The sequence below is a fragment of the Triticum dicoccoides genome, chromosome 5A, assembly GCF_002162155.2.
Source record: "Triticum dicoccoides isolate Atlit2015 ecotype Zavitan chromosome 5A, WEW_v2.0, whole genome shotgun sequence".
NCBI classification, from domain to species: Eukaryota; Viridiplantae; Streptophyta; class Magnoliopsida; order Poales; family Poaceae; genus Triticum; species Triticum dicoccoides.
The window spans coordinates 612,483,122-612,508,035 of NC_041388.1; the positions used below are offsets into that span (position 1 = coordinate 612,483,122).

A 24,914-nucleotide genomic window follows, 5' to 3' on the forward strand; every position below is an offset into this window, starting at 1 on the left:
ATGGCTCCTCAACCAACACTACGACCTACACGCATACCATCTCGGCAACTTGCCTAGCCATAGTTGCACTCCTGCTTTTTACAACTGTCTACGCTCCGATTGAACATCATCTCAAAATAGATTTCATAAATGATCTTGCCGGCTGCGCTCCTCCTCCGACCCAACATGGATCATCCTAGGCGATGTTAATCTCATGCGTGAGCTAGGTAAAAAGAACACCAACACGTTCCGACAGGTCGAGCTAGGCATGTTTAACAAAAACTTTATGCGCTACTGCCCTCATTGACCTAACCCTGTTGATCTGGTCTAATAAGCACGACCAACCACTCTAGAATGAATTCATTGGATCTTTGTCAACACTGCCTAGGACAACCTTTCTAGAGTCCAACGTCTCTTCACTAACTCGATTTGTTCTAATCATGTTCCGTTGCTCGTCAGTGTTGACACCGATACCCCTCCCCCTCGTCCCACATTTTTTATTTTGAAAACAGTTGGCCTGTACAGCAGCACTACAGTGCTCTTGGGCAGTGGACCGCCAATGTTCAACGCAGCCCTATGCCTTTCAGTACAAGGATTCTGGTCTATTGCAACAAAAATTATTGCTACAACTATCTTTTGTTGCAATAAAATGCTATGTTACCACAAAATTCCGGTTCGTGGTAATAGGATCTACATATTACCACAATTTCGTTTCATCGTGCTAAGTACTTATTTTGTTGCAATAGAAGCCATGTATTGCCACAAGCTGCATCGGCGATGTAATATGGTAGTGCTATTGCGACAGCTTCGTCCCGTTGCATGAATGGGTCATCTTGTTGTAATAAAGGCTAGGTATTACAACAAAGTACATCTTTGTGCTAATATTAAGACATATATTGCAACAATTCGGACTTGTGGCGCTTGTCATAGATATTGTTGCAAAAAACATGGCTTCGTATTGCAACAAAGCATGTATTGGTTGTAATAGGGTGACTTTTTGCCTCATCTTCATTGCATTGAAATAACTATTACATATTGCGACAAATTGAGCATTCATGATAGTACATACAACATAATGCAACAATCCTCTAGTGTTGCCAAAAAGGACAAGATATTGCAACGATATTCTCTACAGTGCTCCTGTTTTTCCCCTTGATTTATCAATACTTATCACCATGAAACAACATGTATTGCAACAAATGATTTTGTTGCAATAGACCCGGATCCTTGTAGTGTTTGTTGAAACGCTGAAAAACTCTCGTATCCACCTAAAACGCCGGAGAAAACAATCACTTCTCCTAAATACCCGTGAAAACAACTGTAAGGTGGTTAATCTCCTAGACTAAATGACCATAAGCCGATTGATCAAGAATTTTCAAGGACAAGAAAGAAGTGTGGACAAGGCAAATATGATACTATTGTACGTATCCGTGCACGCACTGGGAGTGCATGACTTGTACGCTAGCCGATGACAGGTGTCTGGACAATGGCGCCAGTTGCCGTGTTCGACGTCTAGGGCCCCATGCCATGTATGTAGAAGGAGATCGAAATGCTAGGCCTCTCGCTGCGGACCTGGACCGATCATCGTGCTCCGACCAGCCCACCATCTCCGGCCACGACACCTTGGTGCTGCTAGCGATGGCACCCGTGGGATCACTTCTCCCCATTTTGCCTGATGGTAGGTCAACTCGGGGCTGATGAATACTAGATCGGGATCGCGCATTGGCGCAAGGGTGCCGGTTCCAACGTTTTGATCAAGTCCGTAATGCTAAGTTAGTAAGAATCGATGCTTTGATGACGCGGCTTGCCACGCGTTGCCCACCAAATGACAGGCAACCAAATATGAATAATCATTTGAGCCGCAAAATCCGAACAATATAATGTGCATTGTTTGGCACGAAAAGTAATTCATCAAATATTTGAACTCATGAATTGTTCAAATAAAGTAAGCAGGCTCGACAGAAAGAAATAAACCAAAAGCAGCATTGTTCAATAGATTAAGATTAGAGCGGTCATTTATATACAATACATAAGTGTATCTCAATCGTTAAGAATTTCTCTATCGTTTTAGCCAAATGGTACTGAATTAGTGTATATCAATTTGTTTCAGAAATTACCCAGAGTGATGCCTGCATGACAGTTCATCATAGAGAAGAGTTCTTCATGTATCAACCGATCTAATTTATATATCCTAAATGTGTGCAAGGAAAAATTATACACAACATAATCAAGTGTCACGCACAGGGGAATTAGCATCATATTGAATCTAACGATTAACACGTACTATATCTTACAGTAACCACATACCAGCAATTTTGGACAGGCACAATCCGACTACAAATAATGTACAACATAAAAATAAGCATTCATAGAGGGTCAAAACACCTTCATAGAGGCATTCTACCCCAGTACAATACAGTAGTAAGGTCTGTATACAAATCATAAGAGCCATGATCTTCACGCCCCAGCTCATCAGTCACGTAAGTTGAGGAACTCATTGTCGAGGCAACAACACCATTGTGGTTCAGAACATCACCGAGTGAGTAATAACCAGGGAAATCATCACCTCGGAGCAGTTAGACTTCTGCTACACGAGCGGCAACAGCGTGCCCCGGACCTCCCGGAGCTGATCCCATTGTCCCACTCCCGCAGCAGGTCGTCAACGACCTCGTCGAACCAGATTTGCGCCGCACCGGCCGACCAACCTGGAGAAGTTGAAAAAAATGATATAAGTCTATTTTCCTAGCATTAGGCTTACAATTTAAGAGACATTTCCATACTTTTTTTTCTATATTTTGGGGGTGTGTATACTGTAAAATTATAGATCGCTCAGGCTTTGAATGGGGCTGAAAAAGTGATATGGACTTTATCTTCTATTTATATTTCAAAAAATCAAATCATGTCTCTTATGTGATATCGGTAATGTATTTTTTGATTGCTTGTGCCTTCATGTATTCCTTTTATACAACACATATAAAGACAAATGCATTTTCAAAATGAAGGTAAAAGTGCTCTGAGATCACATAAGAGACATAATATGATTTTCTTCAAATATTTGCATGTAAAACTGCAGCTTAGTTTAGTCCGTTCCCAAAAAACATAAGAATCTAGACAGAACACACTCTAGTGCCACTTGTCCACATTTGATGTTTTCCGGTCAACATAGACAGCAGAGAGGGAACCAGGGGTTTACCAGCAGAGATGCAGAACTGAAAGAGGAACTGATGCCACCGGAGGGGCAGGGCGGGAGGCATCAGAGTGGAAGAAGAATCCCCCGTGCACACTCTATCGCGCACCACCGGTGCGCATCAGGGAACCAAACCTAGCAACCACACATGACGACTGAAATGAGCCATGTCATAATCATTTTGATAAATATAAAGCATGGAATGCAACCAAAATGTCTGTCCAGAGCTACACAAAAATACGCATCCATCACTTTGTTCAAAGCTACAGTACAGTCTAGTTGTGTGCTTGAACCCCACATTTATTTAATCGCATGTAATGCAACCAATGTCTGGGCTCTGTCCAGAGCTACACAAAAATACGCATCCATCACTTTGTTCAAAGCTACAGTACAGTCTAGTTGTGTGCTTGAACCCCACATTTATTTAATCTAGTACAGTAAGTATATGACGAAGAGAGGATAGATCTGACATGCATCACGGATAAATTTGTCTCGCAGGGCAGCATTACGCATACAAATCTAACGAGGAAGAGAAACAAGCTTACCAGGGGCAACTTGCTCAAGCAGCAAGGCTAGGTCGAGTAACAAATGACGGCATCCCATTATTCCTGTACAGTCCAATGGTATGTCTTGGTTGTGTGTGTGTCACAGAATTTGACTATGTTCTGATAATCCACAGCACAAAGGAAGAACGCTAGAGCAAGTTACCGGGATGGACGAAAATTTGACTATGTTCTGAAAATCCATATTCCAAAAGCTTGTGTTTACCTTTCTCATTGGTGGCACCGTGGACTGGATTTTCTCTATTGCTGTTGTCAGTGCGGCAGAGAAGATCTCCCTCTGTGCGCTCTTGGTCCAGTCCACCAAATACAAAACAATACAGTATGCAGCCAAATCCTCAAAGTAGCGAACAATTTGATAGTGAAAGCAATGCATCAAATAACTTAACCCATGAGCGTCTATCCAAATAAGCATTGTCCAGTAGAACTTAGACATCAAGTTCAGAAAGGCAGTTCTATAGATCAGGATTAGGAATACATTCCATAGCTCGGAAAAACATTCATAATACACCTTAGGGAAGAAGGACTATAAAAATTATAGCAAGGCCTTTATACAAAAGACCAACCATAATCAGGTAGCAGTACACATAAGCGTGCAATGCCCCATTGCTCCTCACGGCGAACAGATACAAGAATCTTACTATCATGACTATTTAACAATAAAATAATATCAGAAATCCTCCTCTGAACTCATGAAGAACCAATAGCATTGCCAAACCATCGTTTATCCCATAATAACAAAGTGCAACTTACTCTTAACCAGATTAAATCAAGGACCAACAACAAACAATAAAAGATGAAAAAACAACTCATACGCAATAAAGGTATCAAAGAGAAGAAATATTTACATAAGATGGCTATAAACACTGGAGAATAAATAAGCAACACCTTTAAACACAAATAAAAAGGGTTCAGGGTTCAATGCATAGTGGGCTCAGATTTGCCTTTCCTCGATCACATAACCTACCCCCGTCATCTCTTATCACCAGATCAATCTATTTATACATTGGAGTTGTCCTGGTTATCACTCAATAAGAATGACCATCCAAGGACAGAACAATAAGTATCACAAGATCAAAAAGGATTCTAGAGACAAGAGGGAGGATCCAACTTGATACCCACAGGTTTCTCGATTGCTCAAAGGCACATTTATTTCAACCACGGTTAATCATCATCACCCAAGCAAGAATGGCTTCCAACCGGTGGGTCATGTGAAACTGCCTTGGTTATCAATCATCAGAAATGACCATCCAAGGACAGAGTCACTAAAATAAAAACGTGATCAAAAAATGGCTCAAAGAAACGAGGGGGGATCCAAATTAATACCCATAAGTGCCTCGATTGCTCGAGAGCATGCCTATATAAGCCATAACTGATCATCATAGCCCTGTCCATGTCCCATATAGTAGCCGAAGCAGAGCGGGAGGGAGATGGGGCTCACTGAGGGAGGTTGTAGCCGATGCATTACTCAGTGGACGTGGGGTTGTGCCTGGACGCCGTCCAGCCGGCGAGGAACCGCTTCCTACACCGCACATACACACCACTGCATCGGAGTTGCGCCTTGCACCGTCCCACCGATGAGCACGGATGCCACATGCACCGAAGCAGCCAAGAGGTGAGGAGGTGATGTATAGCACATCCAGATCCAGGAGCACCAGGAGCTCCTGATGGCTGGCTAGTAGAAGAATCCAGAGGGAAGGAGAAGAAGGGGATGAATGAGCACGAAAGGGCAAGGCGCTGCCCTTCCCCACCCCATAGCCGCACGGGGCGAACCACTGCACGACACGCACGAGGCCTGGATGCGAAATTACTAATGTACCCTCAGCGGGCGCAGGATATTACGAGCGGTAGCATGAGATCTTTACCCGTCGGTGCGCGCGACGGGGCGGCCGGGCCATATCCAAGCCACGGTCGCTGACAAACGCGGCCCACCCGCGAGCGGACCCACACGCCAGCGACGCCAGACCAAAAAAATGAAGTAAAAGGCAGCGCACTGAGGCAGTAACTGTTCATTGCAGCAGTGCTCATCCCAGATCCAATGGCCCATCTTTCTCCAGATCTTGATCGGACGCCCAGAAAACCTTTCACAATAACGAAGTACAACTCCAAATCAGAGAGGTCGCCGATAATGCTGAGCATGGAAAGGTTTTTGTAGTTACCATTAATGTAATCAGCGAGTACCAACTATTGCTTGATGCATATGTAAACAATCAGCTGGCTACTATTGCTTGATGCATGGAAAGGTTTTTGTAGTTACTATTGCTTGATGCATATAGTAACAAAATTAAGTAGGAGGGGCTACTACTACGTTATTATATTATTTATAAGCAGAAATGTTCATGAGTAATTTTAACCTCTTAGCCGCCCACAATCTGGATTGTCAACAGCCATACACAATTCCCTTTGATAACCTAAAGACACCATGCCCAATGAGAAGACAAATAAGATTAGAACGCAAGTTACTGAATCATAGGATAAACACCTCCTGAACCTATTTTTACCGAGTAGGGGCCCGCATCACCTTGTTGTTGTAGCCTATAGGTTGGCGCTTGGGGAGGCATGGAGAGGCCAGGGATGTGGCTCCCCTGTTGCAAGCACTGATTGGAGACGCAACAGGCCACGGGGGGCTAGCAGCATCTTACTTCTTCCTCCTCTGTTTTTGGTGGAGACCATGCCTCTCCTTCTTCTAAGCGTCGAGTAACAGGGGGAGCACGCACCAATGAATCTTGAGTGCAAGAAAGATAAAATCAGTTAGGTCAGATAAGCAGAGGTGAGGGCGTTATATACTGCCAATTGTTGGAGCAAAGATGAGCCGAAACTAATAGCGTCGGATCAGCCAAACATCCAAAACATCTGAACCTGAGATGCGACAGTACCCAATCCAATAGCTATCACAACAACCCAGAGATCCACATTCCGTATATACTGCTCATAGTACAACTATTCGTCAAACCCAAACCGGTCACTTATCAAGCAAAAACAAGCCGAGACAAACAGAAAAACTTCTTATAATACTGTCAACCAAGCGAAAATTTTGGTTTGGCAACCGTCGGCCACCATCCAAACAGCCCCTATAATTCCTATAAATTGGGACACTGCTGTATTTTCACTGTGCACTGGAACGCTCCTTAAAGCCATTTTTCAGTAATTGTTAGTTCGGTTAACATTTAACAACAAGGAAACCAAGGCCCAAGGTTTAAGATGCCATGGTCCGCTAACAATTGAAAGACTAAATTTAACTCAGAAACATATCTGAAGCTCTGCAAAGCTGAAAGCAAACACAAGTTCCTTTTCTTTACTAATCCACTGGTCATAAATGCTGAAAACTAACATGAGTTCCTCTTCTTTAGTAATCCACTGGCCATAAATCAAAGCAGCGTGAGAAGTAAACTGCTAGGCATGCAAGCTAGAACACAAGAACACAAAGACCATCTTAGAAAACAGAAAGGCACAGATCAGAATTTTGATCCCCAACAGAAGCATCAATGACAATTTCCCAAATAAATAGAATGTGCAACTTGACGCCATTTAAAATGAACATTGCAAATCATGTGATCTGAGTATTCTCATTAGTATATTGGATGCATACTCTACCTACAGACCTACAACAATCATCCGATCAGGGTGTTACAAAAACTAAAATCTCCATCCGATAGCTAGCTATATTGAAAACCAAACGGAACATCAACAAGCAAATGATCGTCAAATGACAAAAGATCACACAAAGTTCTGTCCAGACATTCAAAACACCTAATGTTTGTGATAAGTGCTACATACTAGATGATTAAAGAAGTATCTTTCAAAAGATTACACAGATGTGTGCCTCTTTTGATGTCACAAAGAGTAGTCTGGTCAATCTGCAACGCTATTTTAAATCGAGAGTCAGTTGTTCTACCACCAGCAAGCAGCAAAGCCGCAACACCAGAAGATGCCACCATAAGAACTATCTTCGCCCATTTTCACGACGCCTATACAAAGCAAAACCATTTTCATCAATAGTTGTCTTGTTCTGAAAATCCTTTGGGAAACGTTTAGAGCATACCCCCTTTTCCATGTAAATATATATCTATTACTACATGGACAAAACATTGGTATGAGAGAGAAGAAATATTTACATAAGAGAGAGAAGAAATCTTAACCAGATTAAATCAAGGACCAACATCAAACAATAAAAGATCAAGAACAATGCAATAAAGGTATGAGAGAAGAAATCTTTACATAAGACGGCTATAAACACTGGAGCATAAATAAGCAACACCTTTAAACACAAATAAAAAAGGTTCAGGGTTCATTGCATGGTGGGCTCAGATTCACCTTCCCTCGATCATATAACCTACCCTCGTCATCTCTTATCACCAGATCAATCTGTTTATACAGTGGAGCTGTCCTGGTTATCTCTCAAAAAGAATGACCATCCAAGGACAGAACAATAAGTATCACATGATCAAAAAGGATTCTAGAGACAAGAGGGGGATCCAACTTGATATCCACAGGTGCCTCGATTGCTCAAAGGCACACTTATTTTAGCCATGGTCAATCATCATCGCCCTAGCAAGAACGGCCTCGGACCGGCCGGCTGTCCAACCATGTGAAACAACGAAAATGCCCTCGGCGACCACCCAGTTTTACACACGGTGGCAAGCCCGGAGTGTAATTATTCATTGCCACAGTCGTGCGGGCTTGATCCGACGGCCCAGCTCCTCCCACCGCTTGATCCAACGACCGGAAACACATCAAGGAAATCGATCCGACGGCCGGATTCGTCTGAGCTCTGAGGAGGGTCGGTGAGACATCCTTCTCTTATTTCTGGATGCTCTAGAAAGCTCCGCAGGGCTAGCAGCTCCAGTGGCATCACCTATCAGCTCATTCAAGTGGTGGTAGATCAGCCATCCCAGACAACACCAAATTACACACTACAAATGTAGATGTGGCTATGAGCAAGAGATCATTTGGCAGTTTGCAAATAGAAAATCAGCACTGCCACTGATCAACTTAGCAAATCCATGAGCATAGCTATAGGATCAGGGCATCCACATGTAAACCAGAGAATCGCGGGAGCTCCTATGACAACAACTATAACATGAACAGCCTGCAAACCCTATGCATGAGTAGGGCATAGAGCAACAACCAACCAGCACCACATCGACATAGCCACAGCCATGTCCCAACAGTAGCCAAAGCAGAGGAGTAGGCGGAAGATGGAGTTCACCGATGGAGGTTGTAGCCGAGGCAGTACTTAGTGGGCGCTGGGGTTGCGCCTGAACGCCGTCCAACCAACGAGGAACCGCTTCCTACACCGCACACCCACGCCCCTGCGTCGGAGCTGCTACTTGCACTGTCCACATCCCGAAGCCATAACGGGGCACCATCATATAATGTAGGCCAATATGAAAAGAAGATTCATCTCATAATTAAATACAGCAAGACACATGAAGTAAACCTAATTGTAAGAGCAAGCTGTGCACAATTGATAGATGGTAGTGCACAGCTTGCTCTTACAATTAGTTCCTCTGGCATGGTCCCTATAGAAACACAGAACTACTCTATTACTAAGGTCAATTTTGGCTCCAAAACTTTCAGTTTCAGCAATTACACAAACAGTAGGCTTCCTGGTTTACCTTTTCAGCAATTACACAAGCCAATTAAGAATGAAAATCAACAAAAAAAAGGGCAACCTGGTGCATATAGCTCCCGCTTGCGCAGGGTCCAGGGAAGGGTCCGACCACTTTGGGTCTATAGTACGCAGCCTTTCCCTACATTTCTGTAAGAGGCTGTTTCCAGGACTTGAACCCATGACCTCATGGTCACAAGGCAGCAGCTTTACCACTGCGCCAAGGCTCCCCTTCAATGAAAATCAACAAATTATGATTAAATCAATTGTAGGCCAAAATTTGGAAGTTAAAAGAAATCAAGTTGGTGAAATACTATCGGCACGCTAAAGGTGAAAAGAGTCCAAATCTGGCATAGAAGGAACTTGAATGATACTTTTCTAACTCGAATGATTTTTGTGATCATATATGCACACTAACCCAAGTGTAGCAATCACCACATCCCAAACAAAACTTCCTAATACATCAATCAAACGGGCACACCAAAGCACCAAAGCACTCCAAGGGTACTCCTAATTAGCATATGACCTCAAGACTAAACCTCTCCTTGACAACAAAGGCATACTTCGAAAAAAAATGTTTCTAGATGTAATGCTCCCCTGGACAGCAAACTAACAAAATAAGATAGCTCCAAAGAGCCCCTTCCTTGGAACCTAGCTAGAGTAGTAAACGAATAAGAAGCCACAGCTCCTTTACCAAAACCTAGCCTTCCTGCAGGCAAAAAGGAACAAACCCAGCAGGGTTCCTACCAACGTCCAGCCAAGAAATAAAAGGCATATGTCCACACCCCACTAAAAACAAGCACAAATTCTTTTGGCCTCTACCAGAATCAAGACAAAAAAGAAAAGAGTACAACACCCTAAAGTGACACGGTGGTGGGCTCCTGAGAATTCATAATATATGGGGAAAAATGCAAGAAGAGATATGAGAATAATGCCTAGGCAATGGGGATCTGAGAACAGTAATAAAATAGTTGTTCTGAAAAGGATAATGACTACATGGTGATACCTGCAAAAGAAGATGATAGCGCCCAGCCACTTTGACAATACAATCAGCAGAACCCTGCATATAATAACGTGTTAATACACTGAAGCTAGCAATTAAAGCAAGACATAACAACAGAAGTAGCAGCAGCACATCTCTTGCTATGAATGGAGGAATAGTAATATCAAGCAGTGTAGGGAGTAGCAGAAACACACCTTGCTTCTCCGGGATGCCATGGACACAGGAGCAGCAGCCTAAAAAGTTTGGAGGCGAAGGAGGTGGAGCATGTCCGGCAGAGGGTCCTGGTGATGGCGTCACATGAGCTTGACTGAGGAGCCGCGATGCGGAGCAGCAGAGGCCATGGTGCAGCGATGCGGAGCAGCAGAGGCATGGACCTGCAACAAAATTCAATGTGAGACCCTTGACAAAACCAAAAGCAACTAAGAAAATCAACCAAAAAGCACCTCAACCAGAGAACCCGACACTGTCGCAACACCAGTGTTAAAGACTAATTTTTTTGCAGGGATGAATAAGAAAAACAGTACACCAATGTCAGAAAACATAACACAGTTGTAGATGGAGAAAATCAAGTGTTACATAATAATTGAGTGCTCCCTCTGTAAACCAATATAAAATCTTTTAGACTACTAAAGTAGTGATCTAAATGATCTTATATTAGTTTACAGAGGCTCTATTTGTACATCTCTAGCATTTGGCTATAATTACTATGCAATTACTAATTTCTTAAATTTGTCTCAATTTCTAATTAGAATATGATACTACTCATATTTACCTCGTGATTGTGATCATACTGAAAACTAAACTAAAGGATATGCAGAAGAAGCCAAATAATAAAACCATGGTTACTATAAGGAAAAGGCACCTCAACCTTGTAATCTTAAATATTGGGATGAATCAAACGTTACTATTGATAACCACAGTTTCTCGCTCGTAACTTTTGGAAAGTTTATTAATTAAGCAATGAACTTTTAGTAATATTAGATTTTGAACATTGGTCCATGCAACATTAGTAGAGGAAAACATAACTCTCCCTAGTCTGTCCATACACTGAGGAAATCATTCCAGTTTTCGCAGGTAACATCCGCGAAGTATCTATAACAAATCTTGGAAAAGTGAGGAAAAGATTACAAAATGTAAATACAAATTAACATTAAGAACAATCAGAATTGACTTTTTGCCTCGATTTCTTCCTGTGACTGAAGCATCAAGCACCCTGTGGCTAAACTAAAAATGTTATGCGCTCCAGCTTTTCCAGATAGCATAAGTATAGTGATAAAAAGAGAAATGTAATTCGTTTTATCTGGTTCCCAACCATTTATGTGGGGTTAAATGATGTAGTCAACGGCCCTAAGAAAAATCTATTGGATTGGGCGAAGGAAAACACATGTACCTATGTTTGGCTTCCTCTCTTTTGCGAGATAGTGGTCCAAGGGACAGTAGTGTAGAGCAGAGCACCAATAACTCAACAAGCTCCATTCGCTTGCATTCTTCCTCAACTTTGTAGGTCTCCAGAGGGATCTCTGGACAAGCGAGCCCTTTGTATAAATCACTCAGTACCCTTCTCTGTTGGAAAATGCTACGAGCTCATGAATTTTGGAGGGGTCGAAGAGCTAGCTTACAGTAACATTTGAAACTGTTTGGCACCCAAAAAATGCAAAATAATTGCCTGCCTACTTGTAAACACAGGATTAAAGTTAGGGTGGTTTTGGAAAAACAAGGATCGGTCGACAATGACAACTGCCCATTTGGCTGCAGCAACCATGAAACTGTGTCTCGGCTGGCTCTGGAATGCAGCAGAATGAAACATATATGGGAACTCCTCGTCGTCTGAATGGGTGATGTGGATCAACCGGCGGACATTTTTACTGACGGAGGAAAGTTCATCTCTAAAGACAGGCAAGCATTTTTTTCACCCCTCTCCCTCCCTTTCTCTCCTGTTATGTACCCTGGTTTGTAAGAACTATTACACCAGTAAGCATTTTGATTTGTACCTCATAATGTTATCATCGATGTATGAGGACCAACCTTTCCCTCAAACCAAATTCCTTAAGGCACACACGATGAGGTTCCAAACAACATGAGAAATTACTGCATCTGGCAGGAATTATTGAACAAAATTCTATTTTTTGGCTTGGGATGACAGTAACCAACAAAAGAAACACATCCTTAACACGTTGGTCTGTAAGCTTAAGCGGAGCAGTAAATTGGTAGGAATAGCACACGCAGAGAAATAACACCAAAGTATAAGACATGGATAAGCACAAGAGCGAGCTCACCTGAGGTTCCTCATCATCACCACCACCACCATCCCCGTCCCCATCCTCTTGTTGCTGCTGCACGGCCTGCAACTATAAATTGTCCTGCTCCTCCTGCATCTGGAAGAGCACCTCCTACACGACGGAGTAGCAGCTGTCCTCCAGGAACGGCCACCCATCCCTCCCGTACACATCCTGAGCACACGTACGAGGCCAAATCAACCAGGACCGTACAACCACGACCCAGCGTACGTCGGCTCCCGAATCAATCGATGAAACCGCGGGGGAGGGAGGGAGGAGGGCAGTGTGGGGCTGGACGTGGTCGCGGGAGAAGGAGGCGGCGGCTAGGCCGGCCTCGTCGCGCACGGCCCCCATCTCTCTAGACGGGCGGCGTGAGGCCGGGGATGGGTGCCCGGGCGAGCGGCGGCGGCGGCGCCGGCGGTAGGGCAGGAAGGCGGGCGCGGGAGGGGAAAGGAGGCGGTGGCGAGGCGGGAGGAGAGGAGGCGCGCGGGAGGGAGGGGAACGAGAGAGAGGGGGAGAGGAGGCGCGCGGCAGGGGGAGGGGAGCCGTCTAGGGCTGCCTCCACTGGAGCCGGCCCTTTTATACCCCGGCGAGTGAAATGATCAAAATACCCCGGTGTGGGCATGATATTTTCATTTTGCTGCCATTACTATTCATTCCAGCAGTGCCAGCTCCAGATCCGACGGCCCAGGCTTCTCCAGATCTTGATCGGACGGCCCAAAACTCATCAAGCCACACGATCCAACGGTCCAGAATCGCGACCGCTGAGGAGGCTGTGGCATCCATCCGTCTCTTATTTCTGGATGTGAGTACCCAGTAAGCCATATTTGATGGTACTCCCTTCGTTTTTATTTACTCCGCATATTAGGTTTGACAGAAGTCAAACTTCGTAAAGCTATATGATGTGAAAGTACATTCACTAATGAATGTAATGGTATTGATATGTTATTGTATATGTTAATATTTTTGTTTATAAACTTTGTCAAAGTTTACAAAACTTGACTTTGACCAAAGCTAATATGGGGACTAAATAAAAACAGATGAATTACTTTACGGGAGTAGGAGTAAAATACTTTAATATAAGTGGCGTTAACATGATGGGTTGCATCATGTCAATTAAAAAAAAGGATGACGGGTTGCATCGCAGACACCGCCGTCTTTGTTGGCTCATGGTCCGTGTTATTACTAGGAGTGATTACAACTTTTCTCGTTCTCCTTTCTAGGAAAAGTAGGGATAACCTAGATAGCTAGATGGCTCTGCATGAACAATATCTATGAAAGCAGCAGAAATCCAAGAAATAAAAATATCACTCGCAATGTTATAGGAAAGTGAAGGAAGAAACACTTCATTCAGATAGTTCTGTTCAGCATCTAGAACATGGAATGTTATTTACAGTGATGTGTGCACGTTTGGATAAGACGGTCAAGGATATTTTTATCCATCAAATATAGATGGTGGTGTAGTCTAAACATCAGACATTTATAATCTCATAAAAGGTTTATCATTCAGCTTGGTGACATGTCTTTCCTTATGAGTTGAAGTGACTCTTTGTGTATCACGCAAGGGTTTACTATCTTTTCCCTCGGGCTAGGGCAAGCTCTCCCCTCAGACTTCATCGGCGAGCATGTGGGTTCATCTCTCTTTGCCTGCCGCTCCGGTGGTTGGTGTGGCGAGGGGAATACAGTACCTCCGCTCTGGCTGGTAGTTTATGCTAGGGCTTTATAGTCCTCGTATGTGCGGTGCTTCTTTTTTGAGATTGTCTTCAAGGCTTCGACCCTCTTTGAGTTTGTCCGTCTAAACATAGTTGATGGAGCTCCGACATAGATTCCAACCATCTCCTTGGGGCATCGAGGTTAGCGTTTCTCGTCAGGCGTGCGTGCTAGGAAGATTTAATGTCAGGTGCTTCAGATCTATTAAAGGATTAAACACTGACAACTATGGCTCCTACACGATGCTCCTTAGGAGCACATGCACGAAGACTTCCTGACTGTCATCGACAAGATCAAGCCGGCTTTGGTAGGCGAGCAGTGACAACGGCGTGTGGGTATCTCATTCTGATGATGATAATGGTCGTTTGGTTGTCTAGATACCTGATGTATTTTTAATTATGTTAGAGGTACTTTGCACTTCTGATAAACTTCTATAATAGATCCAGATCCTTTTCATAAAAAAAGAAGCGACTACGTACATCCCAATTAGGTGGGAGTCGGGTGTGACTTGTATTGCTTGTATCATTTTGGCACAATGTTATGGATCAATAAAAGTGTCCTTCATCGTGAGGGAATAAATATATCTTGATATAGAGTTCATGCTTTGAACTTCTCAAAGTGTTCTATAGGCATTTTCCTTCACAAGGCAAAAAAAGCTATAGAGGAGTAAAATTACTCCTCATTTGCCTTCACAAGGCAAATAGTTCTATAGTTCATGCTTTGAATTTTACTCCTCTAACTAGCACCTAGCCGATCTTCTAAACCGGTCAGAGGGGTTAAAATTTACTCTTCCACCTCCTTGACTCCTAAATTTACTCCACGGCGGGCCGGTGGAGTAAAAAAATTGTCCGCGTGAAGACCCCCTTGTGACCAACCGGCGACTCACGTGAAGCTCCCTTGTCAACGGCGACGACCTCGGGCTTCGTCCGCGACCTCGTTGCGAATCTCGCCCGTGCTATCTCCCATGCCCGTGGCGACCTCGCCGTGAATCTCGTCGCGCCCGCTGTAGTAGTCGCCATGTGCATCCCATACCCGTCTTTGTCCCAAGCCGCTCGTGAAACTTGGTGACTCCGGCCAGACGCCGATGCGAAGAACCCGTATGACCACACCGTGGAAGGCAGTGTTAAGGTTGTGTATGGCCGGCTGGTAAGCCAGGGAGAGCAGCCTCGAGAACTCCGGGATGCGCATGGTGTGGAGTTGGAACACGGTGTCCAGCACGACCTGCAGCACGCACGGGCTGTTGCGGAGGAGCGACATGTGGTGGGGGAGCTGTGCAGCCACGATACCTTGCGCAACGACAAAGTAGGAGTAGAGCAGGTGGCGCGCCGCAATGTTTCTTCATAGGACGAGCTCCACGGTACCTTCTATCTGAACCGTTGGTGCGCTTTGGGATTTGTGCAGTGGGAGCAACACGAACCATGCATCAATTCATTGTGCAGTGTAATCAGCAGGAGCTGTCATGTCTTGGTAAAATGAAAACAAAGTAGGTAGGAGTATAGGTCTGCACGCTAGTCAAGTGGGGTGCAGCTGTTTCTGGCGACCGAGCTGCCTCGTGAGTGGAGTATAGTTTATTTAAAATATGCATGCAGGTCTCCTCACTTTCTCTGTTCAAGCTCTCTCACATGCATGCACAGGACACCTTCTTTTGTGTGGAGACACTGCAAATGCTCTCTCTGACACCGCTCCCATTTCTAATAGTACTACGCTTTTTTCCTGGGACTTAGTAAAAGAGAGAAAGTTTATTTATGAGTGAATTCCACCTTTTACCTCATATTTATACATTTGTGACACTAATTACCCTTTCGAGTGAAAATTCGTTTAGAATACCCCTTTTGAAATCTTTGGACCCTTGGTTTTGATGCGTGTCCATCAGGTAAGGTGTGAGGTGACGCCCTGTATCCAAAAACATGTGGACGGCCACAAGGAGTGGAACAGATAGACAAGAGAAGCTTGGACAAGATCGCCAATGATGCCCTCCGATCCTTACAGTTTTTTTTACAAATCAATGACGCAACATGCCGATCCTATCGACCATAAACAGACAAAATGTAAAACTGGGGTAAAACCGTGTTAAAAGTCTCCAAAATCTGACATTTCGATAAAAGTTCCGCTAAATAGGGTAATATGTGTCACAAATGTACAACTACAAGGTAAAAAATGGAATTCACTCTTTATTTATTTATGAGAGAGAGGTGCTGTGGGAGAGAGGACATGGGTAAGAGCTCAGTTTTTCTCTCTCACATGCATGGAACTTGTTATAAAGATTTGTCCAGAAAAACTTCCGAAGAAACTTTGCACCCGGCAGCTCTTCCTCTCTATATATAAATCTTGCATGCGGCAGATTCCCTATTTCTTTAATGGAGACGGAGTAGAGGTGGGCTGGGAGGGACGACAAGGAGGTGTCACGGGCCTGCATGCGGTGGATGCCGACAAAATGGTCAACTCCAGATTTGGGTAACAAATCACTACGACACTCTGCCAAACTAGTCAGCTTTGGCACAAATCTCTAGGAACAGGGCATTCAACGAGTGGTGTAGATAGGAGGTACCGCGTAGCTCGGCCTACAAAAAACCATGCTCGGTGGCGCGCCGGGTCGATGGATAATGACAGGAGGTGCGCAGCGTGCCAATGAATCGGTGATCAGTGCGCTGCCGGTTTGGCCACCGGGTCCATGAGGGGAAGACTAGAATAGAAGCTGGCCATAGGATAGAAGAATAGAAAAACGAATCTAGAGCATCGGATGTCCAATGGACGCTTCAGATCAGGCACGTGGGAGTTGGTGGGAGGGTCTTTATTGTATATAGCAATTACTCAGGGAGCTTTTCGCAAAAGTACAAAGAATTCACCAGCCCTAACATTTCAAATCTGAAGCATCCATTAAGGATCCAATGGCTCTAACTTCATTTTTCTATTCTTCTATCATATGGCCAGTTTCTATTGTAGTCTTCCCCGGTCCATGAAGAAGTCACAACAGCGACGGTGTGGTCACCATCATCGCCGCTTGCCGCGGAGGCGCATAGCAAGTGTTCGACGAAATGCATAACCTAAATTGTTAGTTTTACTCCGCTAAATTTAGAAGATCAGTTAGGTGTGCCCAAAACTTACTAGAGTAAATTTAGAAAAATATTAGAAAAACCGAAGTATTGAAAACCACAGTATTTTTGTCAATGGGTACAAGATACTACAGTTATGATAATACCAAAGTATCTTGAAGTGTTGAGATTATTATGACCTGTTTGGTTGTTGCCGCAAAACACGGTATTGTTGCCTAGCTGTTGCGTACAAACAGTCAGCTACCTAGCCGTTAGCAGTGGAAGGACATGCAGCTGGCCGGCCGTTTGAATACTATTCTGTTGAGCTTTTGTAGCTAGCTAGCTGGATATCCTAACCATCAGCGTGCATAACAACCCAACGGGTGGCTTGTATATACAAAAAAGATCATCCATGGGACGGCGTCTCCTGTGAATCACCTGATAGTGAAGCTACACATAGATGGAGCTGCTGACCGTTCTTTGCATCACCATCGAGGCGCAGCGGAGCTACGCGTGTAGGTGACGACCCAACATGTCGCGTAGTTAGCCAGTCATCTGTGTCACTGCCGAGGGGCACGAAGAGCTGCGAATCGTGCGGCCACGCTCAGCGCATTCACTTGATATTTGCATCGTCTCTATCCTGTGTAAGTCCTCCTAGTTTCTCCATCAATGCGGGGGAGTTTTTTGAAGCGTAAACACCGAGAAGATGATGAGTTGGCCATCATCAAAGCCGTATACAAAGGCGAGAGAGGTTCAAGCAATCGCCAACATTTTCACACTTCCATCCTTACGGGGCATAAGTATGTGAGAGAAATTTTAGAGGGTCATGAATTGAGATGTAAGAGAGATTTTCGGATGAAAAAATATGTATTTCATAATTTGGTTAAGTGCTTCCGAGAGAGACAACTTCTACAAGATGAGAGGCTTGTCTCCGTGGAAGAACAAGTTGCAATATTCTTATATACCCTTTCGGTGAATGCAAGCAACTGTACTCTACAAGGGCGATTTCAACACAATGGTCAAACCATAAGTACCTATTTCAATAAAGTGCTACAAAGTATCATGTCATTATCTGGACAGCTCATACAGTTGCCACCAGTTAATGTTCCTTTAAAGGTTTCAAGCAACCCTAAATTTATGCCGTACTTTGAGGTATGCATCTTGTATCTTGTTGTTCTTACATATAATTTATAAATATTGTTATGTATTTTTCATCAGTATTTCTTGTCTTTATGAAGGATTGTATCGGAGCAATTGATGGGACGCATGTTCCAATTAGCATATCTCCGAGACTACAAGACCCATATCGCAATAGAAAAGGAACACTATCACAAAATGTCATGGTGGCATGTAATTTTGATAATCAATTCGTCCATGTTAGTGCGCGCTCGGAAGGTTCAGCTTCTGATGCTCGAGTGCTACAAGATGCACTAGAAAATAATTTCTATGTGCCAGAGGGGAAATTTTATTTGGTTGATGCAGGATATGCAAATACACCTAATTTTATTGCACCCTACCGAAATGTCAGGTACAAACCAGTTCTTCTATTAGAGCAACAACCCTAAAGTGCAAATACACCTATCTTCATTATGTTTTGAATTTCAGGTACCATTTGAACGAGCAAGCCAAATGCAACCAAAGGCCACAAAATGCTAAAGAGCTATCCAATCTCAGGCATGCACAACTCCGTAATCACATCGAACGCATCATTGGCGTTGTGGAAAAGCGTTTCCCAGTATTGAAGTGTGCTGCACATTACCCAATTGAATTTCAACCTGATATTGTCATAGCATGTTGTGCACTTCATAACTTTATTCGCAATCATGAGGGGGGCGAACAATGGTTTGACCAGGTTGGCTCCAATATTGACCCAACACATATAGTTGATATTCCAAGTGGGGATGCAAAATACAGAAGTGATGTACAATCTCTCAATGAGCGGCGGGCATTGGGTCATTCAAAAAGGGTTCAAATTGCTGAATCGATGTGGAAAGACTACTGTGAGTATCTCCAGTAGCGCGCTAGAAGAAATAGCACATGACTTGCGCAATTTTTGAAGCAAGAATAAAACTCATATGATCAGTAGAATCATTTTATGAAAAATTCATAATGTAGTAGCTTTCTCATTCATGAATAATGTACTTTACATTTCTATGAGTAGATATGTAATGTAAAATGCGTCATGTACCATGGAATTTTCTTCTAAAGACCTTATCAAATGCGCAAGGTCCACCAAAAATATTATTGCGCTATATATACAACTTACATATACTATCACCTACAAGCCGGGTGCACAAATAACATGGCGGAGGTAACAAAAATAAAACGACTCTAATTTTTAGGAAAGGAACTAGAGTGCCATCAAAATAAAAGTTTAGAGCTGAGACAAATGTATGCTGAGATATTTAGTCCAGGGTGATATTTATTTACAAAAACACAAATCTAAAGTAATATGAACCAATAAACCAATAATAGACTGTCAAATAATTTTATTTTTCATTTGAAAATAACTAGAACAAATTATTGCTTTAAATTTGACGGCCAAGCACTTGCTTGAGGATCTCCAGAACAATATCATGCTCCACTGTCATGAAGATTTCACGGTCAACTCTTTGTCCTTTCAGATACTCGATCATCTTCAGATGATCACTTGCTGAGAGATCTGGTATGGTCTTAAGTTTGACAATGCAATTAGCAATGCAATAAGGATCTTTGTCAGGATCTTTTTTTTTCATCTGTGCCATTTTCACTTCTCTATAGCTCTCAGCTTGTTTCGTCTTTACATCCACATAAGTTTTAAGTTCTTCTTTTCTAACAGCAACCAGATCTTAAATCGCTGTTTCTTTGCCTCTCTTAGCCTTACCTTCATCATTGCCTTTAGAAGTCCTAGCCCTTTTCATAGGTGGTGGGTCAGGAAGTGTGTTCATGTGTTCTGTGAGAATTTGGCTACTGTTATTCTCCATACGTTCTGTGTTGTTAACAGGAAATACTTCAACATCCTCACCATATATGCCTTCAGTCCACTCGTAATTATGACCTTCAAAGCCTGGAGCCGGTAATGTTGGACTATGCGAATTAAGTCCAGCGGCATCTAGAACTTGTTGTGTGAAGCTTTCCCCTTGTGGTAAATTTGTAGCCGGACTGGACTTCTCTTCAACCACATCAGTTGTCCTCTTACAACCCTTCCCCTCCGCTGTTTTACCTGGGTACAGAGCAATAAATTGTAAACTACAAGCAAGCAAGATCATATGCTAAATTCATTACATGTGAAACCAACCTACCATCATAAATTGCATGCAAGTCATCATAGTAAGGGAAAGCTTTGTATCTCCACTTCTGTTGTTCTTTGCTCAATTCATCCCATTTTTCATCAATGGTTGTTGGCATTTTTGTATTAGGATCAAAACCGAAGCCACTCTTCTCTACAATAGATTTGACAATAAAATATTCTTTCTTCAACCACTGCTCCCTAAATTTTAGTTGATCAACAATAAAATTAGCTCTCGGGAACTGATTGTTCAAGCGTGTAGCCATGCTTTTCCATCCTTCTTTGGTCCATCCATTCTGACCACGAAACTTAACAGCATCTGCATACTCTTTCATCAAAGAAACTAGAAGGTCTAATTGAGCAGTGGTCCATGATGCTCTGTTTTTCTTTTCTGCAATTGGGAAACAAAATGCATCAAATAAAGCGTTCAAATCAACACAAACATCAGGAAAATTGACAATAATACAATCACTCTCATCCATGCTTTTGTTCAACACACATGTAAGGGGATGACCTCTGAATTATTTTTGACGACATGTGGTAGCTCGCTAATAAATATAGTGCATGGAAGTAGCACCGTAGTGTAGTACTAGAATACAATATATGGATCATTTAGACTAATTATAATTAGCGGCAACGACAGCGGCGGAGTAATTAGGCAGACGACGACTGAGCAATCTGAGGTATAAAAACCTTCGTAGCGGCGCCTTCACTGATCTCAAACGCAACAGTAGCTCGCTCCCTCGGGTTACCCGTGTGCATCATACCAGACTTTATAAAGGAGAAGGCACATGAATCGAACATATAGATTTTGGCTCAAACAAGGATTCATCCTTTGGAGATAGCAAGAACCAAATAGATCTAGTGCCCTGGCCTATTCCATCTCGGGCGGAGGAAGGGGCCAGCAGCCGGCGTGAAGATGTGGGAGGAGCCAATGAGGGAGGATGAAGGACACTCACCTTTGGTCTCTCCGTTGCCGTCTTGTTGTTTCCCCATGGCTGACGAGGGAGATACCTCCAAACACGACAGGGCGGCGCGTCGGCGGCGTGGTAGAAGCGAGTTGTTGAACAGAGAGGGGAAGGATAACGAAGGAGGCCCTTCTTTTCGGCTCTTCTGTTTTTTACAAAGAGGTCTGAGGTTCTTTTTTTTATGCAGAGAAAAAACCACAGTTTGGCCAATACTACAGTATTAAAACCATAGTTGTTATGGACTACCAAACAGGTCATTGTAAAAAATACTATGATAATCTCAAAAACTGTGGTATTATCAAAATACTTAGAAAATACTTTGCTATCAAACAGGGCCTAAGTTGATTTATTCCTCTATTTTTTAAGGGAATCGGTTAGAGATGCCGTTACAATATTAACATGTTCTAGGCCTCACCTGTCGCCGGAAGCCGTCGGTGAGGGTCCCCATCCCACCGAAGTAGAATAGGGCAATGGCCGGATGACGCTGCGGCACCTCACCGAAGTGGACCGGAGTAGTATCAACGTATCTTCACATCTTATCAGTTAGGTTTTTGTTTGGAAGAGAGAATCCAGAGGGTCGTAGTGGTCTTTCTAACTTTCATATCCAGCGTTTGCAAATTCCTCCCAAAATACCACTCTAGAACACGGGAACTCCAAAGGAAAAGTACAGCGAAAGCTTATTAATTCGCCCTTGCATTGTTCCTGTATCAGATTAGGAAACCGGTGGTGCGATTTAGGAATTTTAGCCAATTTATATTTGCATATTTATTCTAGATACCAGAAATACCGTATGAAGCCATGGTGCAGCCGCACCTACGCTCGGTACCATAGATTCTCTGAGAAGTTGTATAGGGATTTGTGCATGATACCTACTGTAAAGAATGGTGGGAACAATCAAGAAGCGTTTATCAGGTCTACATGGTACTGAGCATGGGTTCGGCTGGACCATGGTCCTAAAACGCACCTCTCTTCTAGATACCGATGTCGATCTTCGCTGAATAAAATAGTTGTGCGCATTGAATGATTTAAATGCTGGGATAAGGCTCCTTTCATTGTAAAATATTTTTACAAGTTGTTGCTGAATTTTAGCTAGCCAGTGATGTAGATGCATATTTCACTCAAGATTAAAATAGCTCGGTCCCCTACCACGAGCAGGAAAATGATAATTTCCACTCGCTAAAGTTGGTAAAAGACCGGACTAATTTCTGTACTTGATATGTATCATGGTTCATAATTACCCTGTACTTTGAGCCATGAACATGGCAGGGAGATAGATGAAAAAACTTCACCATGTGCAATTTTATTTCCTTGGGGCCGTGACCACTAGCAATATATAGTAGTATCATCTTTGCCATTCCCTTCTTAAAAGTAGGTTCACACACATGCACACACACGATTATCAGAGCCCATGATTAGCAATGTTGTGATCCTGCGCGAACACACGTTTAGGACCTTTTGTTCGGTAAGCGTGTGTAGACAAAATCACGCGAACATCGTGCACGCAAGCATGCTTCGGAACGAGTGGCATCGTGAAAATATATTTAACAAGGGTAGGTGCAGATGCATGTTTGGCTTGCCTGACCGGGGTCCGTCCAGGAATAAGATTAGCCTGGTTGCAGCCTGAATGCTATTCGATCAGTTCATAAAGCACACACGCAGAGATGAGAAACCAGCTGCGCTAAAAAATCTGTGTTCCATCACGTAACCTCAGCCTGCACAGCCTCTGTAAGATGGACGCTGAGATTGGAGAACACTTTGCACACGATCGAATGTGATTTGGTTGACATTGCCTTGAAGCCGACTTGGCCCTTTCCAAAACAAAGTTGCAAGGCTCGCCATTTGCATAAGGAGCAGCTTATCTTTATGTACTTAGCGAAAAAGTGAAATATAGCAGCCCGAACACAGGTGTGTGAAAAAAAAGACAGGAGCACCACGAACACAGGTGTGTGAAAAAAGAGAAACCAATAAGAGTTTCTTTGGATGGTCTGGTGTTACTATGGATGGGTGTCAAAAAATAGTTAAAAGCACATGGGGTTTGGAGTTTAAATAAATTGTTCCTTTAGGCTCTTTGATTCTGTTCTGTATATGTTAGATTCTTATAGTTTGTTGGGCAAGACTGTCAAACCGCAAGCCATGCTCGATCATGAAACTAATTCACGTCACTGATGTTAACGGTGGATTTGGGTCGAGCCATCTATAAGAAGCACCACATATAGATAGAAGTCTATTGTGTATGTAGTAATGTACATGTGCCTTATTCAATTTAGATGTTACTCAGAATGAGTGACATATATAACATCTACCACACCTGTGTTCTTGTTCACAACGTATAGCTTCTAGTTCACTACAGCCGTTCTTCGGCGTGGTACTAGTTGACTGGACATGGTTTGTAGGACAAAAGAGTTCGGTGGGCTGGGCATGCTGGATTTGGAAGACTTTGGGCGGGCAGTCCGTCTACGCCTCTGTTGGAAAAGGCGGTGTCTGGGAGGCGCTTAGGCACGCTTAGACGCTATGCGATGGCCAAATGCCTCGCCTAGAGCATAAATGGAAGTCTAGGCAGGGTAAGAAAGAAATTATCTATCCAAGCGAGAAATTATGTCATATTTCACTGATATGCTAAACGAGCCATATTCCAATGGTAGTAGGTGGTAGTTAACTTATTTATGTGCCCTAAGTTAGTATCAACACACATATAATAATTACAAATACACCCTGACAATAAAAACTATATTATTGCCTAGGTCACGCCTAGGGCACTTACGCACCGCCTAGGCACTAGGCAAGGGCCAACCGCCCCGCTTACACCTACCGCTTTTTCCATCATTGGTCTACGTTGGCCTTGGATCAATTGGACGGCTCCTGACAGGCAATGGGCAGGGTCCGATCTCCCTTGAGATCACAAAGACATGAACACTTTCAGGGCTGCTACTACTATCATGGATTCATTGTTGGCAATGGGTCAACGAATCCGCAACCTTGTCGAACCTTGCTCTGATACCACTTGTTAAAATTAATCCAAGGCATATAATTAATCTACCGAGGACCAACCAATCACACGAGCACGACACCGAGATTTGTTAACGAGGTTCACCATCAATGGCTACATCCTCGGGGCCTCACTACGGACGCTCCTCTCCATGACACCACTACAATATCGCACTCTGGCCGCCCGGCCGCCGAAGCATGCCGTCTTCTTCCTTACATGCATGTGCTAATTATGTTGGCATAGATTAATTACATCATGTGTCTACGCCTCATTATATAAGAGGCCCGAAATACAAGTGTCCTACTTGGACATGACTCCATATCCTGTGCACACA

General features: G+C 43.4%; 1 protein-coding gene and 1 long non-coding RNA gene across 2 annotated transcripts; both read right to left on the bottom strand.

Moving 5' to 3' along the window:
- Window positions 1–2,308: 2,308 nt before the first annotated feature.
- Window positions 2,309–4,932, bottom strand: LOC119298086. Its single transcript, XR_005145799.1, has 4 exons — window positions 3,935–4,932; window positions 3,712–3,831; window positions 3,173–3,301; window positions 2,309–2,684 (listed from the first exon to the last, which is right to left on the bottom strand). It is a non-coding gene; the product is annotated as an uncharacterized LOC119298086 (long non-coding RNA).
- Window positions 4,933–6,261: 1,329 nt separating this feature from the next.
- On the bottom strand, window positions 6,262–12,950 carry LOC119300149. The gene is made up of 4 exons (XM_037577202.1): window positions 12,617–12,950; window positions 10,535–10,714; window positions 10,344–10,397; window positions 6,262–6,451 (listed from the first exon to the last, which is right to left on the bottom strand). Exons 1-4 carry the CDS (start codon window positions 12,787–12,789, stop codon window positions 6,262–6,264), a joined length of 597 nt encoding a protein of 198 aa, XP_037433099.1. The 5' UTR covers window positions 12,790–12,950.
- Between the last annotated feature and the right edge of the window lie 11,964 nt (window positions 12,951–24,914).

Bases quoted from the DNA above. Each gene is read 5' to 3' on its own strand.
- LOC119300149 (XM_037577202.1), bottom strand. From the start codon at position 12,789: ATGTGTACGGGAGGGATGGGTGGCCGTTCCTGGAGGACAGCTGCTACT. The intron at 10,715-12,616 runs GTGAGCTCGCTC...ATTTTGTTGCAG, and splicing joins GTGATGATGAGGAACCTCAG to GTCCATGCCTCTGCTGCTCC. The intron at 10,398-10,534 runs GTGTGTTTCTGC...TATTATATGCAG, and splicing joins TGGCATCCCGGAGAAGCAAG to GGTTCTGCTGATTGTATTGT.